General features: G+C 40.9%; 1 protein-coding gene across 1 annotated transcript in view; it reads left to right on the top strand.

Moving 5' to 3' along the window:
• Window positions 1–12,049: 12,049 nt before the first annotated feature.
• FAM198A (family with sequence similarity 198 member A) overlaps window positions 12,050–26,569 on the top strand; it is a 28,156-nt gene continuing 13,636 nt past the window's right edge. The window contains exons 1-2 of the mRNA XM_018562755.1: window positions 12,050–12,469; window positions 24,616–26,007. Of these exons, the coding sequence (XP_018418257.1) occupies window positions 12,467–12,469; window positions 24,616–26,007 (1,395 nt within the window). The 5' untranslated portion in view covers window positions 12,050–12,466. The remainder of the gene's footprint in view (window positions 12,470–24,615; window positions 26,008–26,569) is intronic.

Below are 26,569 nucleotides of genomic sequence, written 5' to 3'. Positions count from 1 at the left end.
CTGACTGTCGGATTGGACAGGGGAGGGGGCGGGTACAGCTGGTTGTGCCTCTAGATAGGCAGAGCCAGCTGTCACTCACGCAGCTGGGCGGAATCAGACATAATTGTCGGGATCCGTCCTGGCTGCGGCGTCTCAGTATACCGCGAGTTGTAGCTCGCGGTATACTGATCTTTGGGTGACAGGAGGACGCTAGTTTGTGTCCTCCCATTACCCTTAGGAGAACTATGGAGAAAAGCCCTAACCCCATAGTTCTCCTTTAAGGTAAGTGTTTCTCTGCATTATGCTACCCTAGGCACTTAGTGATTAATTAATACAAAACTATAGTGGGTGGGAAAGAATTCAAATTAATTTTTTTTTGTAACTGACCAGAGTATAACTTTAAAGTGTAACTACTCTCTATTAAAATGGGTAAAGAGCACATTGTCTGCAGTCTTCAGCCCAAGCAGAGTTCAGTTCTTTCAAGACAATCTCTCCTCTGAGTAACTGTCCTTGTGTTGTCTAAACAGTTCTATTGACTCTTGGAGAAGCTGCAAGAGCCAACATCCAGAGTTAGTTCAGCTGCTTAGAGATGACATTCACACAGTACAAATGCACAGCTTCCAAGCTCTAAGAGGTCCTTATGAGAAAATGAAAAGACCAGAAAGTAACAAGATGCCAAGCCAGGTTTCTCTAAAGACTTCATCAGCTGAGAATTGGCTAAGATTATTTTCTTATAAGAACCTCGGGCATTTTATTTTTTTGTTACAAACTTTTTATGTTGTTGAAAAGACTTCACACTTTCAGACGAATCCTTTTTAGTGTTTCCATAGCAGCTGTTGGCTTCAGCATTGGTATTTTAGCACTAAATGCTGTCCAATTACCAAGATACTGAACATTCTTTTAAAATCAGTGAGTACTAAAGAATCTTACTTTAAATAAACACATAGCATCTTTCAATTAAACCTTGATGCGCTGCTTCATGTATGTGTACGCTATGTTTGAAGAACACACATCTTGGCTGGATCTCTCTGTTTTCTCAGTACGAGACACAGATGACTCATTATTTTAGCCACATTGCTAATGAATCTGCTCCAACACATTATAAATAAAAGCTAGTTGATTTTCCACTGGCACTGCAGCATGGCACCAGTTTTGCTATCAAGGGATTAAGTAAGCAAGGCCGAATGAATGAAGGCGTGTGTTTTTGTAAGTGAATCCTTAAGACCTCCAGGGCAGAAAAGCATTGTACCTTGTACTGTGGTTTCTTGGTTCTTCCATAATTATGTACTGAATTATAAATGAGGACATTTAAACCTGAGCTGACTAAAGAGAAATCTATAGGGTTTTTTGTATATGTTTTCTTTATTGTATATTCAGGCCTAAAAAATACCATTTAAAAAAAAAAAAATTCATTTATAGACAGGTAAATACTGCACATGAATATTTCATTTTAACATTACAAGCCAGAAGGCAAAGCCCAAGGCTTCTTTTCACACATTTACCAGTTTAAATGCTGCACATGAATATTTAATTGTAACCTTTTAAGGCAGAAGGCAAAGCCCACGGCTTCTTTTCACACATTGACCAGGCTAAGCTTAATGGTTTAGCTTAAAAAGTTTCACAGCTCAAGTTCAAACAGCTGATCGGAGTGACTTGTCACCCTGCTTTCCTCTTCTCTACAGCTTCATACAGGGTTTCAATTCTAGAGAAACAGTCTAAAAGCAAAACATCTCTTTAGAAAACCCATACTGCACTGTGATATGGGTGTGATGGGTGAACCCTGTAAAATGTTTGTTATATAGGAGAAAAGAGCACTGTAAAATGAAAACATTACTATTGTTAAAAAGTATAGAAGTGTACACTGGAGGACTATATCCACATTTATAAATGTAGAGGTGGTTTAGAGGGTTGTGGTAATAATGGCTTTTATGCTTTAACTATCAAATTATACTGTATATCTAGTTTCTACTACCCTACACAAATAAAGAAAGGACAGTTGTTAGTCTATTACTCTTAGTATAGGTATATGCCTATGGTATTAACTGTATGTGTCTTTGGTAATAAACGGCTGTAAGGTTTAAAAGTAAATATACATAGTCTTTCGGCTATAAACAAAAGAACAAAGAGCACTAGCCTCATGAACTAAAAAGGCACATTTTATCACTGTGATGCACAGTGCCCCTGCGTTGGATTCAATACAGTAGTCTGAAGGGAGTGAATGATACAATTTGTCAGTTTGAACAGCTTGCTTTACATCACAATTGGTAGTGTGACTTTAATCCTGTGAAATTCGCTCTGCACAACCCAGGGCTGACAACCACATACCTCAATGCACTCCCTGGACTAATGACCCTGCCCATAAATTACAAAGGATTCATTAAATAATATGACATATAAATACTTATGATGAATATTTATTCAATGCACCAGCACCCAAACCTTTTCATTTAAAACATTTTAATTAATATTTCTTTTTAACATGTGCACTTGCTTTTCATCTTCATGTAAATGAACAAAATACACTGCATCTTACAGAAAAAGAACAATTTTAAAAAGGAATGTCATCAATCCATACATTATCAATATCTCCCTGAAACAAAACAGCAAAAAAAGTTTACAAAAACATTTAAAATACATTAATTATGAGTCCATTCATCAGTCACTGTCTCAAAATTGTGCAATAAGTGCTCAAGAATCCACCAAACAGGAACTTCAAATCCACCTAAAGTTAAAAAATCACACCAGTGCCACTACCTTTAAGACAGCAGCTCACCATAGGATGTTTGCCCCTAAATGTAAGAAGGTTACATAGCGCTCTATGTGATATACTTACATCTACTTTAAAAATAATAATAACAGGATGGAGATCCACAATTATTACAGCTTCCAATCATTGTCACTTCCTCGGTGGTAATTATTAAACATATAGGACTGACGATAAGATAAAACTCCAATAGTGAAAAACCTTATTAAGTATATGAAAGAAAGGTAAAAACTCACGTTTTGCTAGTTCATATACAGCACTATAGGAAGTGCTTAATACAAATGTAGAAATTGTCAGCAGAAGATGTTGTGGCCTCATGTGAGCTGTGGTGAAGTAAAATGTAGAGGCAGAGCTACAGACTGTTTACACTTAGGTAGCACAGTAGCATGGACAGAGGAAGCAAAGGCTGCATGCATGCCTTGTAACAGAGAGCTGGCTGCTGTAAGAAAAGTGAAATGGCATCATAGGTAAACAGTGCTTAAAGAAGGGTACATGGTGGCAACCGTGGAGTTAGGGAGCAGAAATGGAAATGGGGTGAAGAGTTTGGCAGTGAAGGACATGCGGAGCAGAGTTGGGCAGTGGTGGAGATGGGGTGCAGAGTTGAGCAATGATGGAGACGGGGTGCAGAGGTAGACGGTGATAGGAGTGGCCTGCAGAGGTAGGCAGTGATGGAGATGGAGTTCATCACTGCCTACCTTGTAACACACCCTGCCATTGTTTCAATAGTGACCCTGTCTCTGCTGTCCCTGGTCTCACTTAAACATTCCCCAGTAGCAAAGCTCTGCCCTATGTTCTATGTCCCTATCACAACTTCCCAGATAGCAAGGATAACTTGCTACACACTTGTGGCGGAGTGAAATTGTAATTTTGTTAACTTGCTGCACATATTCCTGGCAAGTTGTAGACTTGCAGAACACTCGCAGCACAAGTTCTAGTTGACACTTTTTGAACTTGTAGCAAATTTGCTTGGCAAGTCTACAGCAAGAGTCCTGCAGGTCTTAGCAAGAGCTCTGCAAGCTCGCTGGTCTGGAGACTTGCAATGCAGACTTGATGTAATTGTGCAACAAAATTGTGAAGCTTGGCAAGTCTGTAATAGTTTAGCAAGTCATTTTCAAACTTGCAGCACAATTTCTTGCTATCTGGGTTCCATTGTTTCCAGACTCCATGACACAGTACCCACTAATAACCTTCTTTAATTTCAGTGTCATTTCACTGTTTGTGGACTCCATAAAACACTTCTTCCCAATAAACATATTTCATTTAGTTGTACTCTGTGTCACTTTGACTGTCCCTTGTTCTGTTGACACACTGTCTGCTACCTCCACTGTCCCACAATCATCTACTTCAATTTTGGGGACCTGGTTCCCAGACACTAAATAACCAATATTCCTCCATTGTGTGGAAAGCACGGATCCTGTGCTGCTCACTGTCTGACCTGAGAAGCGACAGTCAGAAAGCGTTCTATATGTCCTATTAGTTGGTTTTGTAAATAGAAACCGGTTGCATAGGAAATGCATAGGTATAAAGCTGCCTAAAGCTATGTGAATGGAGCCTGCTATATCATGTAATGTGGCATGGCAGTGTAATTACCATGGGCTTATGAGGCCAAAGAATGAGTTCAACTTTTTATATTACAGTGAATTTAAAAGTAAAAATCCTGCGTAAGAGCATACGCCACATGTCCATTATTACCTGTACTAAGCTCTCTTTTTTTAGTTTGGAACTCTGACTTCATGAATAAGCGCTGACAACTGGCATACTCTTTTCCATTGAAATACCCGACTGACTACTGAATCACTTTCATTGGCCCATGGGATGGCAGTTGGTATAATGTATCTATAAAGTCACAAAATACTTTGCTATTGTAAATAATCATCAAGTAACTGCCAATAGTCTGTGAAGAGTCTGTAGCTGACAACAAGGTGCTAAGTTTTTAGATACTTTGCAAGATAAATTTTTCTTCAAGTATGAACTTGAAAGAATGTGGTGATAACCATAACACATCTGTGAACAAGAATTACCCTTAATACAGCCCTAGATAATCATAATTGCAGATGTGGGAATTCAGCAGTACTGTACAACTATCTTCGTGTTGTAAAATGACAAATTCCGAGATCTGAAAACACTTGGCTACTCACAGCTGTTAAAGTATTTTGTGAAAAAAAAAAGAAATGTTTGGAATCTGTTCTGGGGAAATTCCAAAAATCAGAAATGAAACACAGGACATACTTCCCCAAGATAAATGTACAGCAGCAGATCTCCTTATGTAGGATTATCCATAACAACTAGTTCAATTCTATCTGTCAGTATTCTATTCATGGTTAGAATGTGAAAGAAAAGTTCTGACAAGAAAATACCATGTTTGACCAGTTCAAATGCACCTTATTAGGTCATGCTGCCTCCAAAAATCGCATGGCAACACAAAACGGGTCAATCGCAGCCTTTGAATTGCCATGTGTACTGCTTAGTTAACCTACATTTGATGTGCATTCCAAAAGCATGTCAAATACAGAAAAACAACGCCCATTGACTTGATCTCAGTCAACTAAATCCAACCACAATGGACTGTGTAAAAGCAGATGTCAATTGTCCAAGAACATGATAGAGGATGCAAAAGCTAGTGAAACCATCCAATTTTATTTCCACAATCCCCATGGAGCCCAGTGCCCAAAGGCCACAGTCCAGGCTAACCCCACAATGTTTGGTCCAGTGGGATCTGGGTAGAACATCCAAAGCTGCTGCTTAGGATACACTGATCTGCATATGTAGAAAATAGTTCAGGCAGCATTTTCCAAGTCTTGATTTAAGTTACCGAAGAAAAAAAGATGTGTGGTGTGTCGAGTATATTGATTGAAGAAATTTTTTTTTTTTTTTTAAAAGGCAAGCGAAAATATAAGTAGATTTTCTCAGCAAAGCTGAGGGAAAGGCATCCAGCCTCCTAGGACATTACCAAAACATTGAGCCATGATGGTTGGAGTTGGAGTTATAAAGGAGTATTTTCCACTTGTCTAAGAATCACTACAGTCCTGTGTCTCTCAATGGATAAAGTGAATGTGTACTATGTAGAGTGCTGCGTAAATTGACCGCGCTATATAAATACCTATAATAAAATAGATACAAAATACATTGGTCTGTATATAAGGCAGAACACATGATACCCTCAACAGCGCATTCACACTTGATACCAGGGGCTGAGATTGTGAAAAAAGGCATTATCATTCTGGTGTGCCTAGGGATAGGTAATGTTTATATATAGCCCGATCGGTTTCCATACTATCTAACTGGCTGAATGACTACATTTTAGAAATACAGTCAGTTGTGGACAGTTGCTTCTTAAATTCTAATAGCATTTTCGCAGATACTACTTTTAGGGTGTTAGTACTTTGGAGCAAATGTATTAATTTTCCTAGGTATGCTTTTCTGCAGGGGAATATTAAAATATATAGATAAGAAAGATAAGAATTACAAGGGATATATGGAACTATATGCAGGTTTTCCATAATATTGAAACGGAATAATGAAATGTTTCCTTCACTTGCTAATATATCTGCAAGTCAAACAGACATGGCTGGGTCATATCAGGTCACGCTGTACATTCCAATATATATGACATCTTATGGGCATGATTTATTTAGTAGGCTAAAATTATTCTTTTATACAGTAGATGAGCACATTTATTTTGGTAAAAAAATCAGTTTATGGGAAACTTTGTGCAAACATGTTTTAGGAGCTCCAGGGTTTATGAATGATGTGGAAAAAACAAACTTGTAATTTTCTCATCATTTTAATAACTTGAGTTCTGGGTCCTGGAGCCCAAAGACTTTGTTGGGATTTGGATGGGATAAAGCCTGCATTCCTATGTCCAAATTTTACCTGGTAGCCAGACTTTCTTATTAGTCTCAGCTGTGCACAGGCCTTTTGTATGTAAGCTGACTGATGCTTAGGGCTCTTTCTCGCTCTCTCTGCTGTGGAAGCCTGTTGCTATGTGAAAAGGCTGACTGCTGACAGAACACTAAAAAGGTACAAGTGCTGTTTGTGTTGGGGACATTGTTAGTTAGGAAATAACCTGAGTTTATTTAGTGGCTCAGATTTAGTGGCTCAGATGAGCAAATGCACTTAAAGATTTTAGGGAGAACACAGACCAGGGACCCAGCAAAGGAATGCTGATGGACCGTCACACATCCAGTATATGTTGTTCATTTCTGCAGGCCCGAGCAAAGGGGGGAAGAGTACAAAGTCCTGTTGCACAGAAACTGTGTATGTTTGCAAACTTGCTAAAGAAAAATGCAGGACAAACTTGCTTGGACTTGCTTGGCTGGTCCCCGTCTCATGCACGCTTGATTGCAGCCATTACCAGTTGAGCATCTCCCCCTTACATCAGGTTAATGCAATAACTTAGTCTAAGACTAACATGTCCACAAAGGTTACTTTTTATCATAATGGCCCATTTGATGCGTGTGACAGCGTAGTTCTGTATCTAACAAATGAGTGTATACTGGAATATCACAGGACAAGGTAGTGACATACAGCAGTGGCTGGTGGTAGGAACCACAGAAATAAAGCAGGGGATGTACTCAGGAGTGTCAGATATGAAAAACTCTACACCCAGTATAGCTATGGAAGATCAGGGACAGACAAGTAATAATCTTCTTAATGGCTGCAATGGGCCTGAAGGTGAAGGTTGTTGAGACATATCAAACACAGAAAATCTGTGTCCATGTGAAGATAACACAGATCCAGTACCATATCGTTAGGGGGTTGGAGAGGTTGCAGTTGATGAGAACCCTGATCCTTTGTGAAGTCTCCATTCTAGAAAAGCTAATGTCAGATGCACAGGAGGATTTGGTAAAGTACTGTGCAAACTGTTGGCACCATATAAACCCTTTATAATAATAAAATTAATTATGGTGTTTGTGTCTGTAGTCACTGTGCTCCCTTGCTTTCCTCCTCCCCATCTGTGAGTAAATGTATTACTTTCAGAGCTTCTGGTCATCCAGCATTCTGAAATTAAAGAACTCCAGGAAAAAAATATTTTTTTAAAAATCTGCATGGTAACAAATAGTTAACTGTAATGAGGTGTATGCTGCCTCCTGGATCACTGCGTTTTATTGATGGCAGGAAGTATAGTTTTCGCTACATTTACGGTGCTGCTACAGGAAAGCTGCAGCTCTCCTACACAGAAGTCATACTATCTGCTCTTCTCTCCCCTTGTCCATTCCCAGAACTCTTGGTATTTTGTGAATGGGTTATTGAATACAAAGCGTTCTGCAAATGGACAAGGGAAAAGCAAAGTGCATCCACATTTGTGCTTCTTACAGCCCACTTAAATTTACTCAGAGAAATAAACATGACATAAAAAGAGAAAAGGGATGGACAGCAGGGCTGCCATCAGGGGGGTACGGCCAATACTCATGTAAAGGGCCCGGGCAGCATGGGGGCCCGCCCGGGACCCTTCCATGAGTATCGGCTGACGGTGACAGGCGAGGAGGCGACTGGGCACCCACAACGCCGGAGAAGGCCTGGCACTAGCAGCGCCGGGTCCCTGCATTGCCGATCCAGCGGCATCGGAGCAGGCTCGGGCCCCATCGGCGCTGCTGCTCTTCTGATCTTGGACCAGCTGGAAGTGACATCACATCACTTCCGGCCAGTCAAGCGGCAGAGGAGGCCAGGTCACCAGCCCACCTGAGACCCCTGCAGAGCCCACCATAGATAGTATCAGATGGGCTGTGCAGCATCAATGGTGGGCTCTGCAGGTTCTCAGATGGGTCTTGCGTCCAGCGGGTCACTGAGCCCAGAGTCAAATTCATATACTGTTCTGCATTGCTGTATAAATGTATTGCTGGGATTTGTTGTCACCCTACAGCTGGTGCCATTGTGCATTAGAGTGTAAGCTCCTCTGTACAGAGACTGATGTGAATGGCTCAGTGTTTTCTGTACAGCACAGCGGTATAGGTCGGAGCTATATACATGTATAATAATAGTGTGTGACTGAGGGGAGACATTAGAGTGTAAGCTCCTATGTACAGAGACTGATGTGACTGGGGCTGCAACAACTAATCGACTAAGTCGATTAGTTACTGTATAATAATAACAGTGTGACTGGCTCAGTGTGGTGGCGGCGGGGGAGATGGGGGGTCCGGCCTAAAGCCGTGTAAGGGCTCCAAAATTTCTGATGGCTGCCCTGATGGACAGTACAGAATAATAGTGTAAAAGAAATAAACCAAACCATCAACTACTAGAAGCCATGCTAAACAATACTTTTACTTTACTATGGGGTAACCTTTTTATCCTATAGTTCTCTTTAGGGTCATGGATGGGAGGACATATACTAACCTCCTCTCGTGATCCAAAGCTCAGGCTATTGCCCACTATATACTGAGAGTGCCGCAACCGGGACGGATCCCGACAATACTGTCGAGATCCACCCAGCTGGCTGATTGACAGCAGGCTCTGCCTATCTAGAGGCAGAGCCAGCTGTGTCCGCCCCCTCCACCATCGGTTCCTCCAGTCAGCGCTGGAGGATTGGAGAGGGGGAATCCCTGCGGGGAGCGGTGACTGACAGTCATTGCTCTCTGCAAGGAGATGAACAGAAAGTGAGCGAGCGACGGTAAGTGTTCACTCAATTCCCGATCTTTTTGACAGTTTCAGTGTCACACATGTTGGCTATAACTATGAGTCTAAATCACTCACCTCATAGTTCTCCTTTAAGTAGGTCTTGAGGGCTGCACAGTAAGTACTAAAGTGCCGCATGCAGCCGCCTGCACCACAGGATGAGAACCAGCACTCTATAGATTGTCTTTAGTGTGCAGTTGGTTCACATAGACCTAGCGCAACATATTTGCTTTACATATAGATTGGATATGTCTTGCCTAGTGCCTACAATGATAAGCCTGTTATAGTTCATGGCTTTTTTATGAAGTTGTGATAATAAATATAGAATCCCTTTACATACAGTACATAATGCAGAACTCCAACTTTAGTAGACCATGCTTTCTGTTGTGGTGACCATCGTCACTGGGACAGAAAGTGAGAATTAATTCAAAATGTTTTCAGTTGTCACCGGAACAGGAGGCCTTTCAATGAAAACACCTGTTTTGGCGACAACTGCCAACAGTGGGAATTACTTCCTGTTGTGTATGTGTATCCTTTGAGAATCTCCTGAAATGTGACACAGCCAGCTGTCAGGTATTGTAACCCTTTCCCACTCTAAATGGTTAAAAAAATAATTCAAATATGGGACTTTGTAGGTGCCAGAGCAGTCAGTGAGATGTCATCTAGTCAAAATCACATACTTTTAATGTAATAATTAGGGATGCACCGATACCGATACTAGTATCGGTATCGGTGCCGATACCGAGTATTTGGGTGAGTACTCGTACTCACCCAAATGCTACGATACCTAGCACGAGTACTTCCTGTATCAGGAAGCCGGGCAGCACATCATTACACGCTGCCCGGTTTCCTGATTGGCCAGGAAACGGCTCCATGCTCTCTTGTCACTTGTGATGAGAAAGCATGGAGCCGACTTCCCGGCCAATCAGGAAGCTAGCAGATTGGTCAGGAAGCTAGCAAATCTGGAAGTCGGGCGCCATGTAATGACGCAGCGCCCGGCATTCTGATTGGCCGGGAAGCCGGCATCATGCTCCCTCGTCATCTCATGAATCATAATATTAAGAAAGTGACCCTAAAGCATTAGTTTGTATTGCTTTAGAAAAAATGTGACCTGTCCCTTTAAGAAAAAGTATCGGTAATTGGTATCTGCGAGTACTTGATCAAAAGTATTGGTACTCGTACTCGGTCTTAAAAAAGTGGTATCGGTGCATCCCTAGTTATAATAATAAAAACCTTAATCAATATTAAAAATGAACGAACTGCAGCAATGTTGTGTATAACTTGCATCTATCCCTCCGAAAACCATGCTAAAAACTCTTCTGCATTATTTACATTTATAAAAAAGAATAAAGGTTGTATAAAACCAATGTTGGTTCAATATATATATTATGTTGCATTTTAGCTGGTTTAGCAGCTAATTTCAATGCGTTTTGCCATCAGCTTCACCAGGAAGACAGAGGCAATATAAAGATTACATTTGATAAGTAAGCCAAGAGCTAAAATCCTCCCTGGGGAGGGGGGGGGGACCTCAGGGGAAGCCTAATCCCAAATCCTAAGCAGTATGTACAGTGGTACCTCGGTTGGTGAACGCTTCTGTTCGCTAACAATTCGGTTAGCAAACTGGAAGTTCGGCAAAATTTTGCTTCCGTTCGAGAACTCCGTATCGGGTGATGAACACAACCGCGGCCAGCTTCCCTGCTCTGACACGACCTCTAGTCGAGATTGCGGTCTGATCACAGTTTGATTCGGTTTGCAACCAATTCGGTTCACGTCCAGAATCGTGGAACTAATTAAGTTCGTGAATCGAGGTACCACTGTATTGTCTGTAGTGTTGTGTTTGCTGTAGTGCCCGACTTAGATAAGATTCTCCATGATGATATACTGTATATCTGCAGTATCATTCCATAAGGTGAAATACATGCAATTAGATGAGTAGTCATGTAGGATATCAAAGTATCTTCAAATGGTGATCTTTCCTATGGATTTCACCCACTATATCCAGTTCCTAAATCTAGCCATACACCAGTAGAATTTTGCTCGTAAATGTTTTTTCGATATGGTTGTTCGATTTTATGATAGCTCATGGACTCAAATTGACGATTGATTTTGGAGAAAAAGCAGGCTAGAAATTTTTTCTCCAACAAAAGAAATTGAAAAACTCCATTCATTCCAAAATCCAATGTTAAAATCAAATTAAACATTCTACAAGTCTGATGTAGAAGATTTTTTATATGAAAGTTCATTAGAAAGTCTACTCGTATACGGCTAGTTTTAGACCGTAGGCTGGAATCAATCACTATTAACTTCCCAATGTTATTTCTGCTTATCCACTCAAGTGATGTCACCCCCAATAGGTAGAAGTCCCCGCACACCTCTCTGTTTCTAAAACTAGAAAAAAGTTCCAAGTGAATAATGTAGCCCAGATACCGGTAAGACAATGTGGTAATATCTTAAAAACAGAAGTGGTTTTGAACTCGTTATCGTGCACACGCCTTCGGTTTCTTAAAGGAGTTTACCAAAACTTTCTATTTAAGCGGAAAAAATGGGACTTCTATTGTGAAAAAAAGGTCTTCATCAAATAAACGAGCGACTCCTTCTTTGCTGTCTCTGCCAGACCCCTTTGAAACATCAGCCACCCCCTCCTCTGCCTCACCTCAATCCCACCCTCTCCTCCTGTTCACAGTCTGGTCTGAGCTGGCTGCAACCCTTGCTGTACTGAGTGACACAAATAATTTGGCTGATCCAGCACACACAGCCCAGGGGGGAATCTAATCATTTAAGAACGAATAAATGGAAGCAGGAAGCTGATAGGTTATTTCGTTCCTCAACAGAAGTAGTTTCAGATTGCCAACTCAAATGCGAAATAAGCAGAAAGTTTGGGAACAGTAACCATTGTGTCTACGACGCATCTGGATGAGATTTGCAGAGGGAATACCAACAGCTTGCTGCTGGAGTGTGAGCCATGTGAATGTGAAACTCCAAAATTGTGCAGCACTTGTAGGATCCTAAGGAAAAAAAGAGGACAAGGCACTGACTGCCTATGGAAAAGAGGTCCAGAAGAAGGGCACACGACTGCTTTGGATGGCTGCTCAGCCTTCGACACTATAAGAAATGGTATGGCTTGCTGAGTATGTGAAGCTGCTTTTGCTATAGTGAGGAGTGTGTAGTAGTGAGTGGCCAGGCATTGTGCTTCAGCATTGTTGGCATTAGCATGCAGCATTTCACATAACCCTTCTTGTGCCTGAGGGGTAACAATGTGGTCACTGTCATGAGTTTATCGCCACTCCCGCTGATACCAACAAGATCTGACTTTTACCTTATGCTGCTGTTTACAACAATAGGTGGTTTGGTATATTTAGCAACAATAGGATTGTAATGAAAGTGAGAAAAAGTTATAGCAAATGCCAGCAATGCTGTACATTTATTGATAATTAAACAGAGATCAGAAACACTTGAATGATCTTACACATTTCACACTAGAGTGTCACTAAATAATTTTATGACTTTTAGGATTGTAGTTAGACTGTAGAATATATACAGTATATATGCTATCATAATATTATATATGTATATATATATATATATATAAGCATAATTGTGTAGCTGACAAAAGTCTGTCCAAGGCAATTCTGCAACAGATTCATACACACCTTAGTGACGTTACATTAATCTGCCACAAGTTGCGCCTTTTGTTGCACAGACAGGAGACAGATTTATAATGAGTGTCACCCTTTATGAATTCCTGGGATTATTTTTTTTACATATTGGTATTAAATCCATAATTTAAGTATAATTTAGCGTTTGCTGCATCATTAGCAATATTTTACAAAATTGTATAACCAATTTTTGACAGTTTTATGTTCAGTTTAGGGTATGTATATTTATACTTTTTTTTATAATGTTTGAAAATGTAGGAAAAAGTCTTCCTATGCAGATGATCAGTAATGTAAACAGGAGCCAGGATTTCTAGAGGTAAATCTTTCATGCCTGGGTTGTCCTTGGTAATCAGGGTCAGTTGGCAAGCCACCTACAGCATATTAACTGCGCTCTGTGGATTCATCTACAGAAACGTTGTATTGCATTCGTTGCACACCTTCCAGACTTGTGCACAGTTCATGCAGGGTGCTGTAGTGAATTGGCGAATGGCGCCACCATGTAATCATAGGAAAATAAGGCTTCTCAGCAGGACCCCTAGGTATAGCGATAATCTTGTTCTTTATTCACATAAAACAACAGCCATCACAAGCTGGCAGGATCCCTTTCTCAAGGTGGAAATCCTGCCGTAAATTTTGTACCCAGAATTTCTGACATGTACATCTACAGCTTTGTTCATAGTCTGTGCACAGTTTTCAATTTGTTTGAACGATGATGATGTGTAAACTGATAAAAAAAGGAGTTGGAAAGTTGTAAAACTCGGAATTGATTTTGTCAGTAAAGGCTTTTTGTTTATTTAGGCGATAATAAATAACAGCTGGTCTGTAAAAGTCATTACCTTAGGAAGTAGTTGATGACTGCCTACATCTGTTTGCTTACATAGGGAAGGTGAGATTACAAAGGGGGAAGGGGGGATTTGAGGCTATGTCTTCTGACAGCTATATAGCATATGGAATGCAGCACAGCCAGCTCATCCTTAGCACAGGGTTGACCATAAATGTTTTTTCCACTATATTAGATTATTACTGTTTTGCTGTAGCATGGTTCCATTGCTCTTTCTGGGGTGCTATTCTAAATTATTGGCACTATTCTAAATTAATGGCACACCCAACCCTACATCCACATACAGTAAGTGATATAATAGTAGCCACAGCAACACACTTAAATAAAATATGCCCTACTTGGGTCTCTCTTTCAACAATCCAACTAATCTACCTTGTGATTTTTTTTTGATTAAAGTATATAACCAGCTAAAACTTTTTTTTTCCATTTTGGAAATCATGGGGAAGAATAAGATCCCCTGTTGGGTTTTACTGCTAACCATAACTCGTTTCCAGAGATTTCCCCTTACCTCCTGTTTTTCTGACAACGGTTTAACTAGACATGCAGTGGGGGGAAATCTAAACCACAGTCAGTAATACAAACCTGATAGGGCACAGTGAGCGCTTCCATCGCATAAAAAATGGTATAAAGGTACTCACAAAGGACGAATAAAAACAGGCATAGAAGGGTCAGAACGAAAGGTGCATATCCACCGGCTGTTCGTCTTCCCTGGTAGTGAAGTGGTTTACGCGTTTCAGAGGTCACGCCTCCTTCCTCAGAACCAATTGGGGATGTTCTGAGGAAGGAGGCATGACCTCTGAAACGCGTAAACCACTTCACTACCAGGGAAGACGAACAGCCGGTGGATATGCACCTTTTGTTCTGACCCTTGTATGCCTGTTTTTATTCATCCTTTGTGAGTACCATTATACCATTTTTTTATTCGTTTATTAAAAAGTTTTTATGCAATGGAGGCGCTCTCTGTGTCTTGTCTTACAGTGCTGAGGTTGTTCTGAACCTGGTGAGAGCCGCCCCGTTGCCCTGCACTCCTGAACATTATTGATTAATAGTCTCTTGAACCAAAATCTGCTGGCGCTGTGTTTGATTCTGTCTGCTAAACCTGATAGGGGTTCTAACCTTACCCTACTCTACCTAAAAATCATTGGGGGGAATTTATCAAAACTGAAGCAACTGCCCATAGTATCCAATTAGTTTTTCTCTTTAATTTGTTCATCTAAGCTTTGAAAATGAAAGATAGAAGCTGATTGGTTGCCACGGGTAACTGCTCCAGACTCTGTCTGCTGCAGGTTTCATACATTCTCTTCATTGTGTGTAGAACAGAAGGTGAGGGGAAAACTCCCTAATGGGCCTCATGCGATACCAGTAACACCTGACAGGGATTCAAACCTTCTAATCCCTTTAAAAAAACCTGCACAATTTTAAAATCCTTGCAACAGTTCCAGTTGCAGTTCTGACATGCCTGATAGATTCAGGTAGTTCTTACTACCGCCACCTTGAAATCCTGTCGCTATCGCTGCCTGACACAGATTCAGAAAGAATTACTGCCAGTTTCAGATTAGCAAACTGGTGGTTATTAAGACCAATTCTGATCTGGTTTACAGAGAGACACCAATGGTCAGAGTGGGGCATGCATGTGCTGGGATAGTGTTATGAGTGTGACAGCTTCCCACTCATGGTTCATTGGTTGCTAGGACACTGGGTTACTGGTATCCTAGCAACCGATTACGCATCCCCAGTCCGATTCAGCTGCTGGCCAGGAGATTCCTCAGCCAGCAGCTCAATGTAAACACAGGGACTGGGGATGATGATGGCTGATATTATTACACAAATATTCCCATGGTCATATGTGGTTAATAATGTCAGCCAGCATCCCCCGCCCCTTTGTTTGCATACAGTTGTATGCTAAGGCATCTCCCGGCTAGCAGCAGAATAGGGCCAGGGATAAGTCACTGGTTGCTAATAGGCTGTTGGCTGCACAGCTCACAGCCTCCTTGCAACCAATAATGATAGCAGTGGGTAGAAATTGATTGGGAATGTGAGAGACTAGCTTCCCATCAGGTCCATCTCACTAGTGAATGACAGGCAGTGAGCAGATTCCTTAGATAACAGATAGGCTACTATTGGCTATGGTATCTGCCTACTGTCTACTGTCAATCAGTACCAGACTGGACCTAATGGGGTACTAGTCCCATGCTGCCCGCTACACAGTCAGCTACACAGAGCAGTGCTTTCACCATATTCATGTAACTGTTTCAAACAGGTACATGAATCTGAGGCAAGCACCAACGGTTGTCATGTGGATGCACAATGGAATTCTAAAGAGTATCATAGACACTCTTTATGAATTCCAGGGACTATGTGCTGTGAGGCCCTACATATGTTGCAACACAGGTGCATTGGATTGTGGCCTATGGTCTAGTGTGTATGGGTCCTAAATCATTCTGATGTCAAAGAAGAGAACTGGTAATAAAATCCTTTGGACTCATTATCAATTCACATCAGCATCCAATGCTCGGCTTCAGAGTATAGTCAGTGACACAGCAGGCCAATAGAGATTTGCTATTTATATAGTGATAGTGTGATATGTGGACTATATGGATGGATATGCATTATGATATAAATGTTCCTTATTCATTTACTACATTCTCGTTTAGACTAGGTACTGTCCAAGGACAACAGAGACAACAACACAGAAGTGAACTAATATGATATGTAGGACCTATTTACCAGTTCACCAAGCATAAATTCACACGGTGGCAATCAGCGTTGAATTCAAGGAGTGGCCTGACCCAGATAATATCCTTTTCAGGTGAACTGATCACTAGTCTGGAGTCATACTCATGGGGGTAGTGATGCTTGAGTATTGGTTGAAGAAAGAACAGATCTCATGTTCACCTATGAGATTTGCCCATCTATGTGCAGTTTCCACTGACCTTAAGTGGCAGGTGATTTTGAAATATTTGGCAAGCAGACAATTTATAAAGCGTTGATATGCCAATAAAAACATCTATTATTTAGAATGAAACATTTAAAAGGATTCCTTCTTTTTCTCCTTTATGGTTGCAAAGGCAGCTTCAGCAATGCAGTCCCAGCCAATGCATTTTCCTTTCACTAACATACAAGTGTCTCTGTTTTATGACAATGTCCATGTACAATAATTTGCTCTTTAAAGTTTTCAGCGTAAAACATGACCTTTTTTGTGCTGTCAGTTTATTTAGTCTTGTTTTGGGTGTATGTAAATAGTGAACTCATCTATGGAACTATCCATAGGTATCTTCCAATAAATATTATTAAGACTAGTTTAAAATCTTTGCCAAAAGTCAATAATGTGAATCAGCTGTGCAGACAATTTTTTAAATATGTTGAAGACGTAAAGGGAATTGTTTCTCTTCCTGTTCAGGAGAAGTATGGAATTTCATGAACGTGCTCTACAGGTCAGTCATTGTGAGACGTGAACTTGCAGTCTTCACAATTCAGCTCCTGGCCGCCTTTGTGGAAATATGACACTGTCTTTCCCTGCAGCGAATGTTTAAGCTATTAGTAGTTCTCCTTTATATTGCCTTTTGTATAGAAGAGTAGTCATACGTGTCAGTTTGAAGGCATGTATCAGTTTTACTTTTTTTTGCTCAAATTAATTTACATTTTTTGGAATGTTTGTATTTCAATAGAAATTCCTGGGCAAGTAAACACAAAGTAAAGTTGAACTAGGACTCCGAGGTACATGGCAGAAGACTTAGCACTTCTATCAGGTTTTTTATTGATGTGTCCCAATTGGTGATTTTGCATCAATTTCTGGAGCAAAAGTGGGATAGGAAGAGATGGCAAGTCTCTCCAACGGGGAGACAGCAATGAAATCCCTTTTTTTTTAGTAGTGTATGTAAACATTAAAACTATTGAGAGGTTATGTATTGTTTCCTGTGCCCCTGTTTGGGAGATTTCCCTTCAATTCATGTTCTGTCAGGAAAAGTAATGAGAGGACGTCTCCCTATTGAGGGGAAACAGAGAGTAAACAGAAGAAACCTGACAGAGGCTCTAAATTTCCTTCACTCTATTCACAACATCAAAAATGTTTTAGCTGAAATTCCTTTTAAAAGAGAGTAAAACCAAACCTTTATTTTGTCTTTACTTCTCTATTGGGTCACAGGAGTACATTTACAAATGTGCTCCTATGACCCAAAGTCAGCAGGACTGTCTGACAGCAATATAACTGTCTGAGTGGCAATATTGTTGGGATTCACCCTGTCTGCCAAGGTTTTCTGGTTTTGGGACAGGAAGTTAAGGGAAATCTCCCCAATGAGACAGGGATGGCAAAAAAAAAACTAACAGGTCAAAAAAACTGACCCTCTCTTACTCAACTTTAAGAAGCTCCAATAAGTACTGCTGCCTTGACAACAAACCTTTGTACTGTTCTGCTGGAGAATAGAGCCAAGACTAAACATTTAGGGGTATATTTATGAATCAGAGAATGTGACTTTCTCTATCAGTGAATATTTGTGAAAGTGACATTCTCTTCTTTATATAGAGACCCCTTAGTGCAGACCTGGGTATTTTATGGGCCAAGGGGCATATCCATCCCTTTGGCTGCCCCTGTCTGGCTTATGGTCCTGACACAGACCAACTGCTTACCTGCGTGTAATTATGGCTGGCTGACACTGGATGCATCGGCCTCCAAGGCCAGTGCATCCAAGCCATAACCTAGTGCAGGCCCCCTCCTTTTCAGTTCTTGGTGAACAGCTGGTGTCCTAGCAACCAATGACGTCAGGTGTCCACCTCCTCTGCAGTCATTGGTTGCTAGGACCACCGGGCAGTCCTAGCAACCAGTGTCTTCAGATGTGTTCCCTGCCCCAGAATTACAGGAGAACAGAAAAATATATTCTGCCCTCCTTTCCTGCAGCCTGCTCCACCTCCCGGCTCCCACCCCTGGCCTACTAATAAAGAAGGAAAATAAGGTATGTGGAGACAATAATATAAAGGGGACAAACAATGTAAGGGGCACTCTAATGGGGACAGCTAATAATAAGTTGTCGCCATCAGGGTGTCCCCTTTAATTGGCTGTCCCCATCAGAGTGCCCCCTTACATTAACTACGAAAATAGGGGGGCAGTCTGATGGAGACAATCAATTTAAGGGGAGACTCTGATGTGGACAACTAATATTAGTTGTCCTCAGTGTAGTGCCTCCTTACATTAGTTTCCATCATAAGAGTGCCCTTTTACAATAATAATGAAATTTGGAGGCACTCTGATGGGAGCAACCAATGTAAGGGGGCACTCTGATGGGGATAACTAATTATTAGTTGCATCCATCAGAATGCCCCCTACATTAGTTGCCCCTTGTCAGATTTTGTATCAATTTATGTATGTGTGTATGTGCCTACTTTAATGGCACTCGGTGTGTAAAAGGTTGCTGACCCCTGTTCTAGATAATTGCCGGCTTTTTATTCTTAATCTCAGGGGAGAAAAATGCCTTTCCCTGAGATTTCGTGAGATTACAGATGAGATTTCCCAGCAATGCTCTGCTGATGACAAGGCAATCTCAGTGTGCATTGGTTTGTCAAACTGAAGTCATTTTGCCCTTTCAAAGCAGGAAGCGAATGCTCTGAAAGTGTAAGTATTTCATAATCATAGTATTTTACACCTGACATGTCTATGTTATTTTTAATCATCATACATAGAGGGATGCATTGGTAGAATTTGATTTTTGAGTGTAAAGGTCTACTTTAACAGTAACATGTTGGCCCTCCACAACAGTCTCAGTTTCTCATGTGGCCCCTTGAGAAAATGAATTGCCCACCCCTGCCTTAGTGACTACATCCTCATAAATTGTAGTCGGTAGATGAATGATTACAAAATACACAAGGTATCCAGACAACCACCATCCTCCAGCTATAACTATAAAACATAAATATATTTATGAAAACAAAAATACAGGTTTGTTGATATATCTGGCTTAAGACTCAGTGTAAGTGGTCAGTTGATACCCACAAAATTTAGACCTGCCAGAAAAAATGTTTGAGGACACAAAGACCCTCTCGGCGGAGGCTGAGGTTTGGATGTGCTCTCTTGTAAACTGGTTCATTGGTTTATTTATATAAGGTTTTGTTTTTATAGTATTAAATAAATGACATGGTCAGTGACTTTTAACCAACATATTATCTGAAAAACTACTATTCCTAAAGCGGAAGCATACACTAATATTGATTTTTTTTGTTCTGGAAGTCAGCCAATGTAAAGAGCATTTTAAGGAGAACGATATAATTTACTACTGGACATAGCAAGATTTATTTAATTAGGCTGTACTCAGATAAATTATAAAGGGCGAGCTCCAGGAACCACAAGTAAACCATTTGATTTAGACTAAAAGTGATAGATGTTTAAGATATTTAAAATGCTGATTAAATCACTTACAATGGATGCTGCTTCTTGATAGTTACAAGTTTTAGCTTCCTGCACAATCTGCTGATCCCCTGAGTGCTGGCCCTGATATCCTGTTTCCCTGACAGGGTCCTATGGAGCCACCCTTGTGTGCGCTAGTAAGCTTTGTGTCTCCACAAATACACAGTAAGGCAAGTCACTCCCTCACTATCTGCTCTCCACTCCTCCTTCCTTCTTCCCCGCTTTTCCCTTCTCCAAGCTAGTAGATGGACAGCTGCTGGAGACTGCTCTGTCCCTTGTTATCTTGTACTCGATGGGAAGTTCAGGGAAGCCAAGCTGTGCCAGCTGTTTGGAAACATGATGATTGTAAATGGTTGGGCAAACATGTAAAGAAATACTTAGCTGGGTAATGTATATTTGTTTGATCTGGGCTCAATATTGAAAAAAAAAGTTTGAGAGTTTAATACTACTTTAAAGAAACCTATCACAAACTAAAGCAAACCAAACAGAGATATAATAAAAGGTTATTAAAGGAGATCTATGAGGCGTAGTTCTAGCCGACCTGTGACAATGAGACTGTCACAGGTCGGCTCAGTAGATCAGAGAGTGAGCGAACACATAACGGCGTTCGCTCACTTCTCGATCCTGTCACGGCTCTCTGCCGTGACAGGGGAGGGGCTGGATTCCCCCCTCCCCGCTCCGATCCTCCAGCACTGACTGGCGGAACAGACGGGGGAGGGGGCGGGTACAGCTGGCTCTGCCTCTAGATAGGCAGAGCCAGCTGTCACTCACGCAGCTGGGCGGATCCAGACATAATTGTCGGGATCCGCTTCAGCTGCGGCGTCTCAGTATATGCGGTATACTGAGCTTAGGGTGACGGGAGGACGCTAGTTTGTGTCCTCCCATTATCCTATGGAGAACTATGGGGAAAAGCCCTAACCCCATAGTTCTCCATTAAGTAAAAAATGTATGTCGTAACCATAGTTAGATATAAGCTGAAGCTATATTTAAATATCATCTCCCATTTACAGAGCCTCTCTGTTAGTCCTTTATTGTGATGAGTTGCCTTCATGGCCAAGAGAGACGCTCAGGACCAGGCTCAACTTTTACAGGAATTGTCAAGATTCAGCTGCTATGCCTTTGGGTTCACTGATTATTTTGACATTCCATTTTGTTTTTACTAAAGGTAGCCTCTGCTAATGCATTTTACATGATATGTTAAGTATGCCCATGTCTTTATTGAATGTGAATGAATCCAACAATCATGTGATCTAACCTAGCTTTGGGTAACATGGCTCGGGACTCTAGCGCTATGAGTCCTGCTTGTCACAGTTTAGAGCAAAGTTTCTTCTGGTTTTACTCCCTCTAAATTGCCTCTGTAATGCCTGCTTCATTAAATAAAGAGGATCGAACCTAGGTTTGAGTTCATTTTAACTCGTTAGTTGTTCGGTCTTTTCTTATTTGCTTTATTGAGCAAGCGCGTTAGGTTAATTGATATTGCACTGCTTTTGGGGCTACTTTATATTACAGTTAAAACTGTAAACTAAAATCCATATGTACAGGTACCTAATGCTAAAAAATAGTACCTGTTCTCATCTCTGTGTTGTAGTGCAGTGCATTTTGCAACTTTTTTCTGTGTTTCAGAGTGTTGAGAGGCCCTTAGAAGTCAATGGTAATGCATGTTATATGCGTGTTGATGCTTTTTTATGCATTGGCAACAGGTGTTAACAAGTCTTGGTCAATGACTGTCAACTCAGGAATCATATATTGACTCATCACAACGTGCCTGCCTAACTCTACAAGAAAAGCACCTCTACGCACACACAAAGATCTAAATAAAGGAAGGTGGTAGATGATTCAACACACCACATTCCACATACAACTGGTGAACTGACCCTTTGATATGACACTAAACTCAGGAATAAAATCTTGAAATGCATTCAAGTACCATAACTATTAACAAAAATGTATCTTATGTGTGCATCACGCAGCTGTAGATCCTCAAATCATCTCTGAATTTGTGCTGACACTGTCCTTCCTTCTGGAGGGTGGCTACTTTTGTTCCCCATGGTCCATGTGTGTAGTAAAGTAGCCACAGCTCCAAGCTCACTCTTGTGATGCACTATAATCTCAATAGAAATTAGTCAACTAAAAGTGTGATTGCAGTCTATCACGGGAGCGAGCTTGGAATGGTGGCTACCATGCATGGTATTAAATTGTGAAGTTATACAAAGAATTGCAGTATAATCATGTTGTTGTTAACATTCAATCACAAAACCTAAATCTTGCGTGGTGGAAACATTCAGCCAATTCCAAATTGTTTTCTGTGGTTCATGGTCTTTCGGACCCTTTGTAACATGCAATCAACAATAACGTTTTTATTCAGTGGAGCCTGATTTGGCTGGCGGCTTGAATTATGCATTTATCTTTCTGCCAAGATCCAGGGGAAAAAAATACTTTTGAGCTAAAGATGTTCCTTAGTTCCTCATGGTTTCAGAGCAATAAATGTGGAATTAATAAATTCCTCTAATTTAGAACAATATAGCGTTCACTCATTTTATCACCAGGCAGACATACTTAAAGTGACATTAAACCCTCAGATTTTTTAACATAAACCAATACTGTAATGTGTGCCTTACTGTAATCCATGGTAGTTTCCCTTCTCTTTGCTGCTCTTCCTTTTAAATCTGTATCTCTTCTCATGCTGGGCAGAACTTCTGTTGTCACTCTAAACGTATCCTTGTGATATCTGCGTTAAAGAGGAACTTCACTCCCCAGCTGTGTTTTTTTTAAAACCCTTTTCATGCTGGGTTATCTTCAATTGCTCTGTAGTGATCCACTGCTCCACCGTCACACAGCAGGTCCCGCACCGCCATCTTCCTTTATGATGTCATTGGGAGCCGGCTGTCTCTTCCAGGATCAGGCATCTGGACGCCAATGATACGTTCCAGGGTTCATCTTTAAAGATAATTTTAAACAAAACTATTAAGTGTATGTCAGAGGTAATCAGTCAGGACAATATCATGCGTACTACACTTGTCAAAGCTCTCCAATCTACAAAATACAGAACATTTTGGGATCTAAGGCTAAACCTACCTACTTACCTAGGGGGGGAAAAGCCAAGGTCCAAATGGCAGCTCCCACTGTCTCAATATCTTGAAGAAAATTGAAGGGTTGTGGACAGGAAGGTGATAATGTACTGGCTCCGTACTCTCTTTTTCTGCTGCAGCTTGATACTTTATCATGGCATTCACTTTTTGTAGATATTTAAATTTGTCCCACCCATCCACTCACCACAATTGCACTCATTGGCATCAACAATGTTCCAATGCACCATTTGTAAATGATGATTTCTCTAAAAATAAGTGGGTTGCGAAAGGAAAGTATTGGGAAAAATGGAAGAGTTCAGCTTTATTCATCAATGAATCGTATTCATACCAAAACATGCCTTCCAGCTTTCTGAAATGAGAAAGAGGGACACCTTCCAGCACAATTTGTTTAAGCAATGGACACTGCCCTGCTATGCCCCCAGTTATGCAGACCATTAAGAATTTATGTACCAAAAATTATTGGTAAATCCCTATATTGTCTTTTTTTACCATTACCTTTCCTTTACCGGCTTCACAAAAGATAAAATGAGATAATTAAACTGATAATAAAGTCAAAAGGATTATAAGCTACTTCAAATGCTGATTAAATCACTTACAATGGATGCTGCTCCTTGATGGTTACAAATTTCAGCTTCCTGCAGAATCAGCTTGTCTCCTGAGTACTGGCCCTTATGTAGTGTTTTAGGGGGGCTCCTTTCCCTTGCAGGGTCCAATGGAGCAACCCTTATGTGTCTCCACAAACACGTAGACTCAAGAGAGCAAGCTACTCCCCTGCTTCCTGCTACTCCCCTGCTTCCTGCTCCTCCTTCCTGTTTTATTCAAGCCAGATGGACTGCTGCTGGAGACTGTGCTCTCCCTTGTTATCTTGTACGGGACAGGACGTTTAGGGAAGCAGATCTGAGAGAGCTAGAGCCAACTGTAAGGAAACATGATGACTATAAGAGCTTGGAAAAACATTGCGGGTCAATGTATATTTTTTGATCTGGATTCATCACTGAAAAAAGGTTTTAGCATTTAATACTACTTTAGTGGATACGATGAAGGTTTCAGTTCAGAATAACACTTTTGATAGTTAAATAGAACATTTTCATAGATATCTGTACATCAGACCAGAAAGGGGGACAACTGAGGAGGAAAGAGGGATAGACGGGTTTGGTTCCAAATGAGGGACAGTTGGGAGGTATGAAACAATCTGTCTTGAAATTGCTTGAAATAAGGATATATTACTGATAATATCTTAATTTCACTAATAAGTCACATTCTTTTGTTTCCTCTCACAGGCCCTGAGGTTGTGGCTGAGAATGTGCGTGAAGAGGAGGCCTGTTGTGGGGTTTTGCTTCCTGTTTGCATTTTCTTTGGTGCTAATTAACAGTTTTCCTGCATTGCCAGCAGACATAGATGAAAACATTGATTTTCAGAAGAAAATAGAACACAGGAAAGTTGTCCGACACAAACGGCTATGGGCTGACACCATGGACTCCATCCCTAAACTGGTCCAAAGTAATAACCACAGAAGCTGGGAATCTGGTCTGCAGAAATACCACCAAGACTTGCAGATATATAATAACAGTAGCCGCGACTGCAAGGAGAAGAGTAGTTTAGGACAGCTTAGCAAGCAACCACAAAGGAAAAATAACCATTATAAAACCAAAGATAAAAGGTTCATGGCCAAAAAATCTTCACGTACTGTAAGAAATGCTACGGGAATTCAACAAAAAAACATTATTCTAGTAGCCAATGTAAATAAGTTTGTAGAAAAGTTTCCAGATGATCAGAAAGTTATCCTTGCTGGCAAGGATGTCCAAAACCTGAAACAAAGGAACATCTTTCTTAAACCTGTTTTGAGTAAGAATAAGCCATTGCTAAACGCTAAAAGAAAAGTGCACATTGAACTCAAAAACTACTCCCTTGTTCTGCCAGATATGCACAAAATAGATGAACATGCAGTTCCATTAGATAAGTTTCCAACCTCGTGGAAAGCAGACGCTGTGAAGAATGGGGAAAGTGCCAGAGAAAACTTGAGCAGTAAAGCCGTTTTTTTTCAGGATACTTCAACCAAACAAAAAACACATTTGAGATCAGACTGCTACAAATTTCATGCAAAGCCAGCTCAAGTCAAAAGTGAAAGATTCCTGAAAAATGTTCCCCCCTGGTTTTCTTTTGATGATTTGCAGAAGATGAAGTTATTGTCAGATGGTGAGATCATCACAAAGTCCAGGATTCCTGCACATGGACAGGTTCTTAAAGTTGCTTTGTGTCAAAGCCAGCTAGACGGCCGTTGCCAAGGAAAGACTCATTGCACACAGGGGTCCTGTGGATTAATTAAAAGACCCAGTGATTTATATGAAGTGTTAGCATTTCACCTTGATAGGGTGTTAGGACTGAATCGCAGTCTTCCAACTGTGGCTCGGATATTTACAAGTGATAAACTGCCTTATAAGTATACTAATGGTGCTGCAAGGCCTATTGTATGGTGGGATCCAGACATCAAGCACTTAAATGATACCAACAATGACCAGAACTCTCATGATGTAGGCTGGTTATCATATCAGGAAATGCTGAAGCACAGATGTGGCATGGAAAACGCTGTCACGCCTATTGATACTCTACCATGTGTGGGCATCAAGCACACAGAATGGGCTAAGTTGGCTTTCTTTGATTTTCTCCTGCAGGTATGATATTTTATATCTTTTCATATCAGTAACCTATACACATATGCATCCAAAAGGAAAATTTGGAGGACAGTGATCAATGCAGGAAATAGGTGTTGAATAGAATGGTTAAATATAGATGTGTGCCAAATCAAGCATTCATGACCACAAATGTGAACTGCATCATTGGTTCAGCTTGCACTAACAAAAAAAATGTTTGTTTTCATCAGCATCCACACACTGGAAACAAACATTGTTCACCACTTATATACTGTATATGATCAAGGCTTACCATTTAATGAGGCAGCCTGAGGCTGTTACATTAGGCAGCATTTCTTTGGTCATGGGGGGGCAGATGGTGGCATGGCCACTCTGCTGCACAATATTTGCAGTGTGCCTGCCACCCCCTTTTTGGCCAGAGCGTCCCAAGTTGCTAAGAGCCAGGTGGGGAGATGTGTAAGGGCCATACAGATCTCCACACTCAGCTCTTAGCAACCTGGGGCACCCTAGCCGGTGTCCCAACCAGCTCCTGACAATTAGTGATGTCACTGGTTGCCAGGAGCTGGGTGGGATAGCGAGCCCA

The sequence above is a fragment of the Nanorana parkeri genome, unplaced genomic scaffold (assembly GCF_000935625.1).
Source record: "Nanorana parkeri isolate BGI_ZX_2015 unplaced genomic scaffold, ASM93562v1 scaffold597, whole genome shotgun sequence".
Classification (NCBI taxonomy): Eukaryota; Metazoa; Chordata; class Amphibia; order Anura; family Dicroglossidae; genus Nanorana; species Nanorana parkeri.
This window is presented reverse-complemented; position numbering and strand designations above follow the sequence as displayed.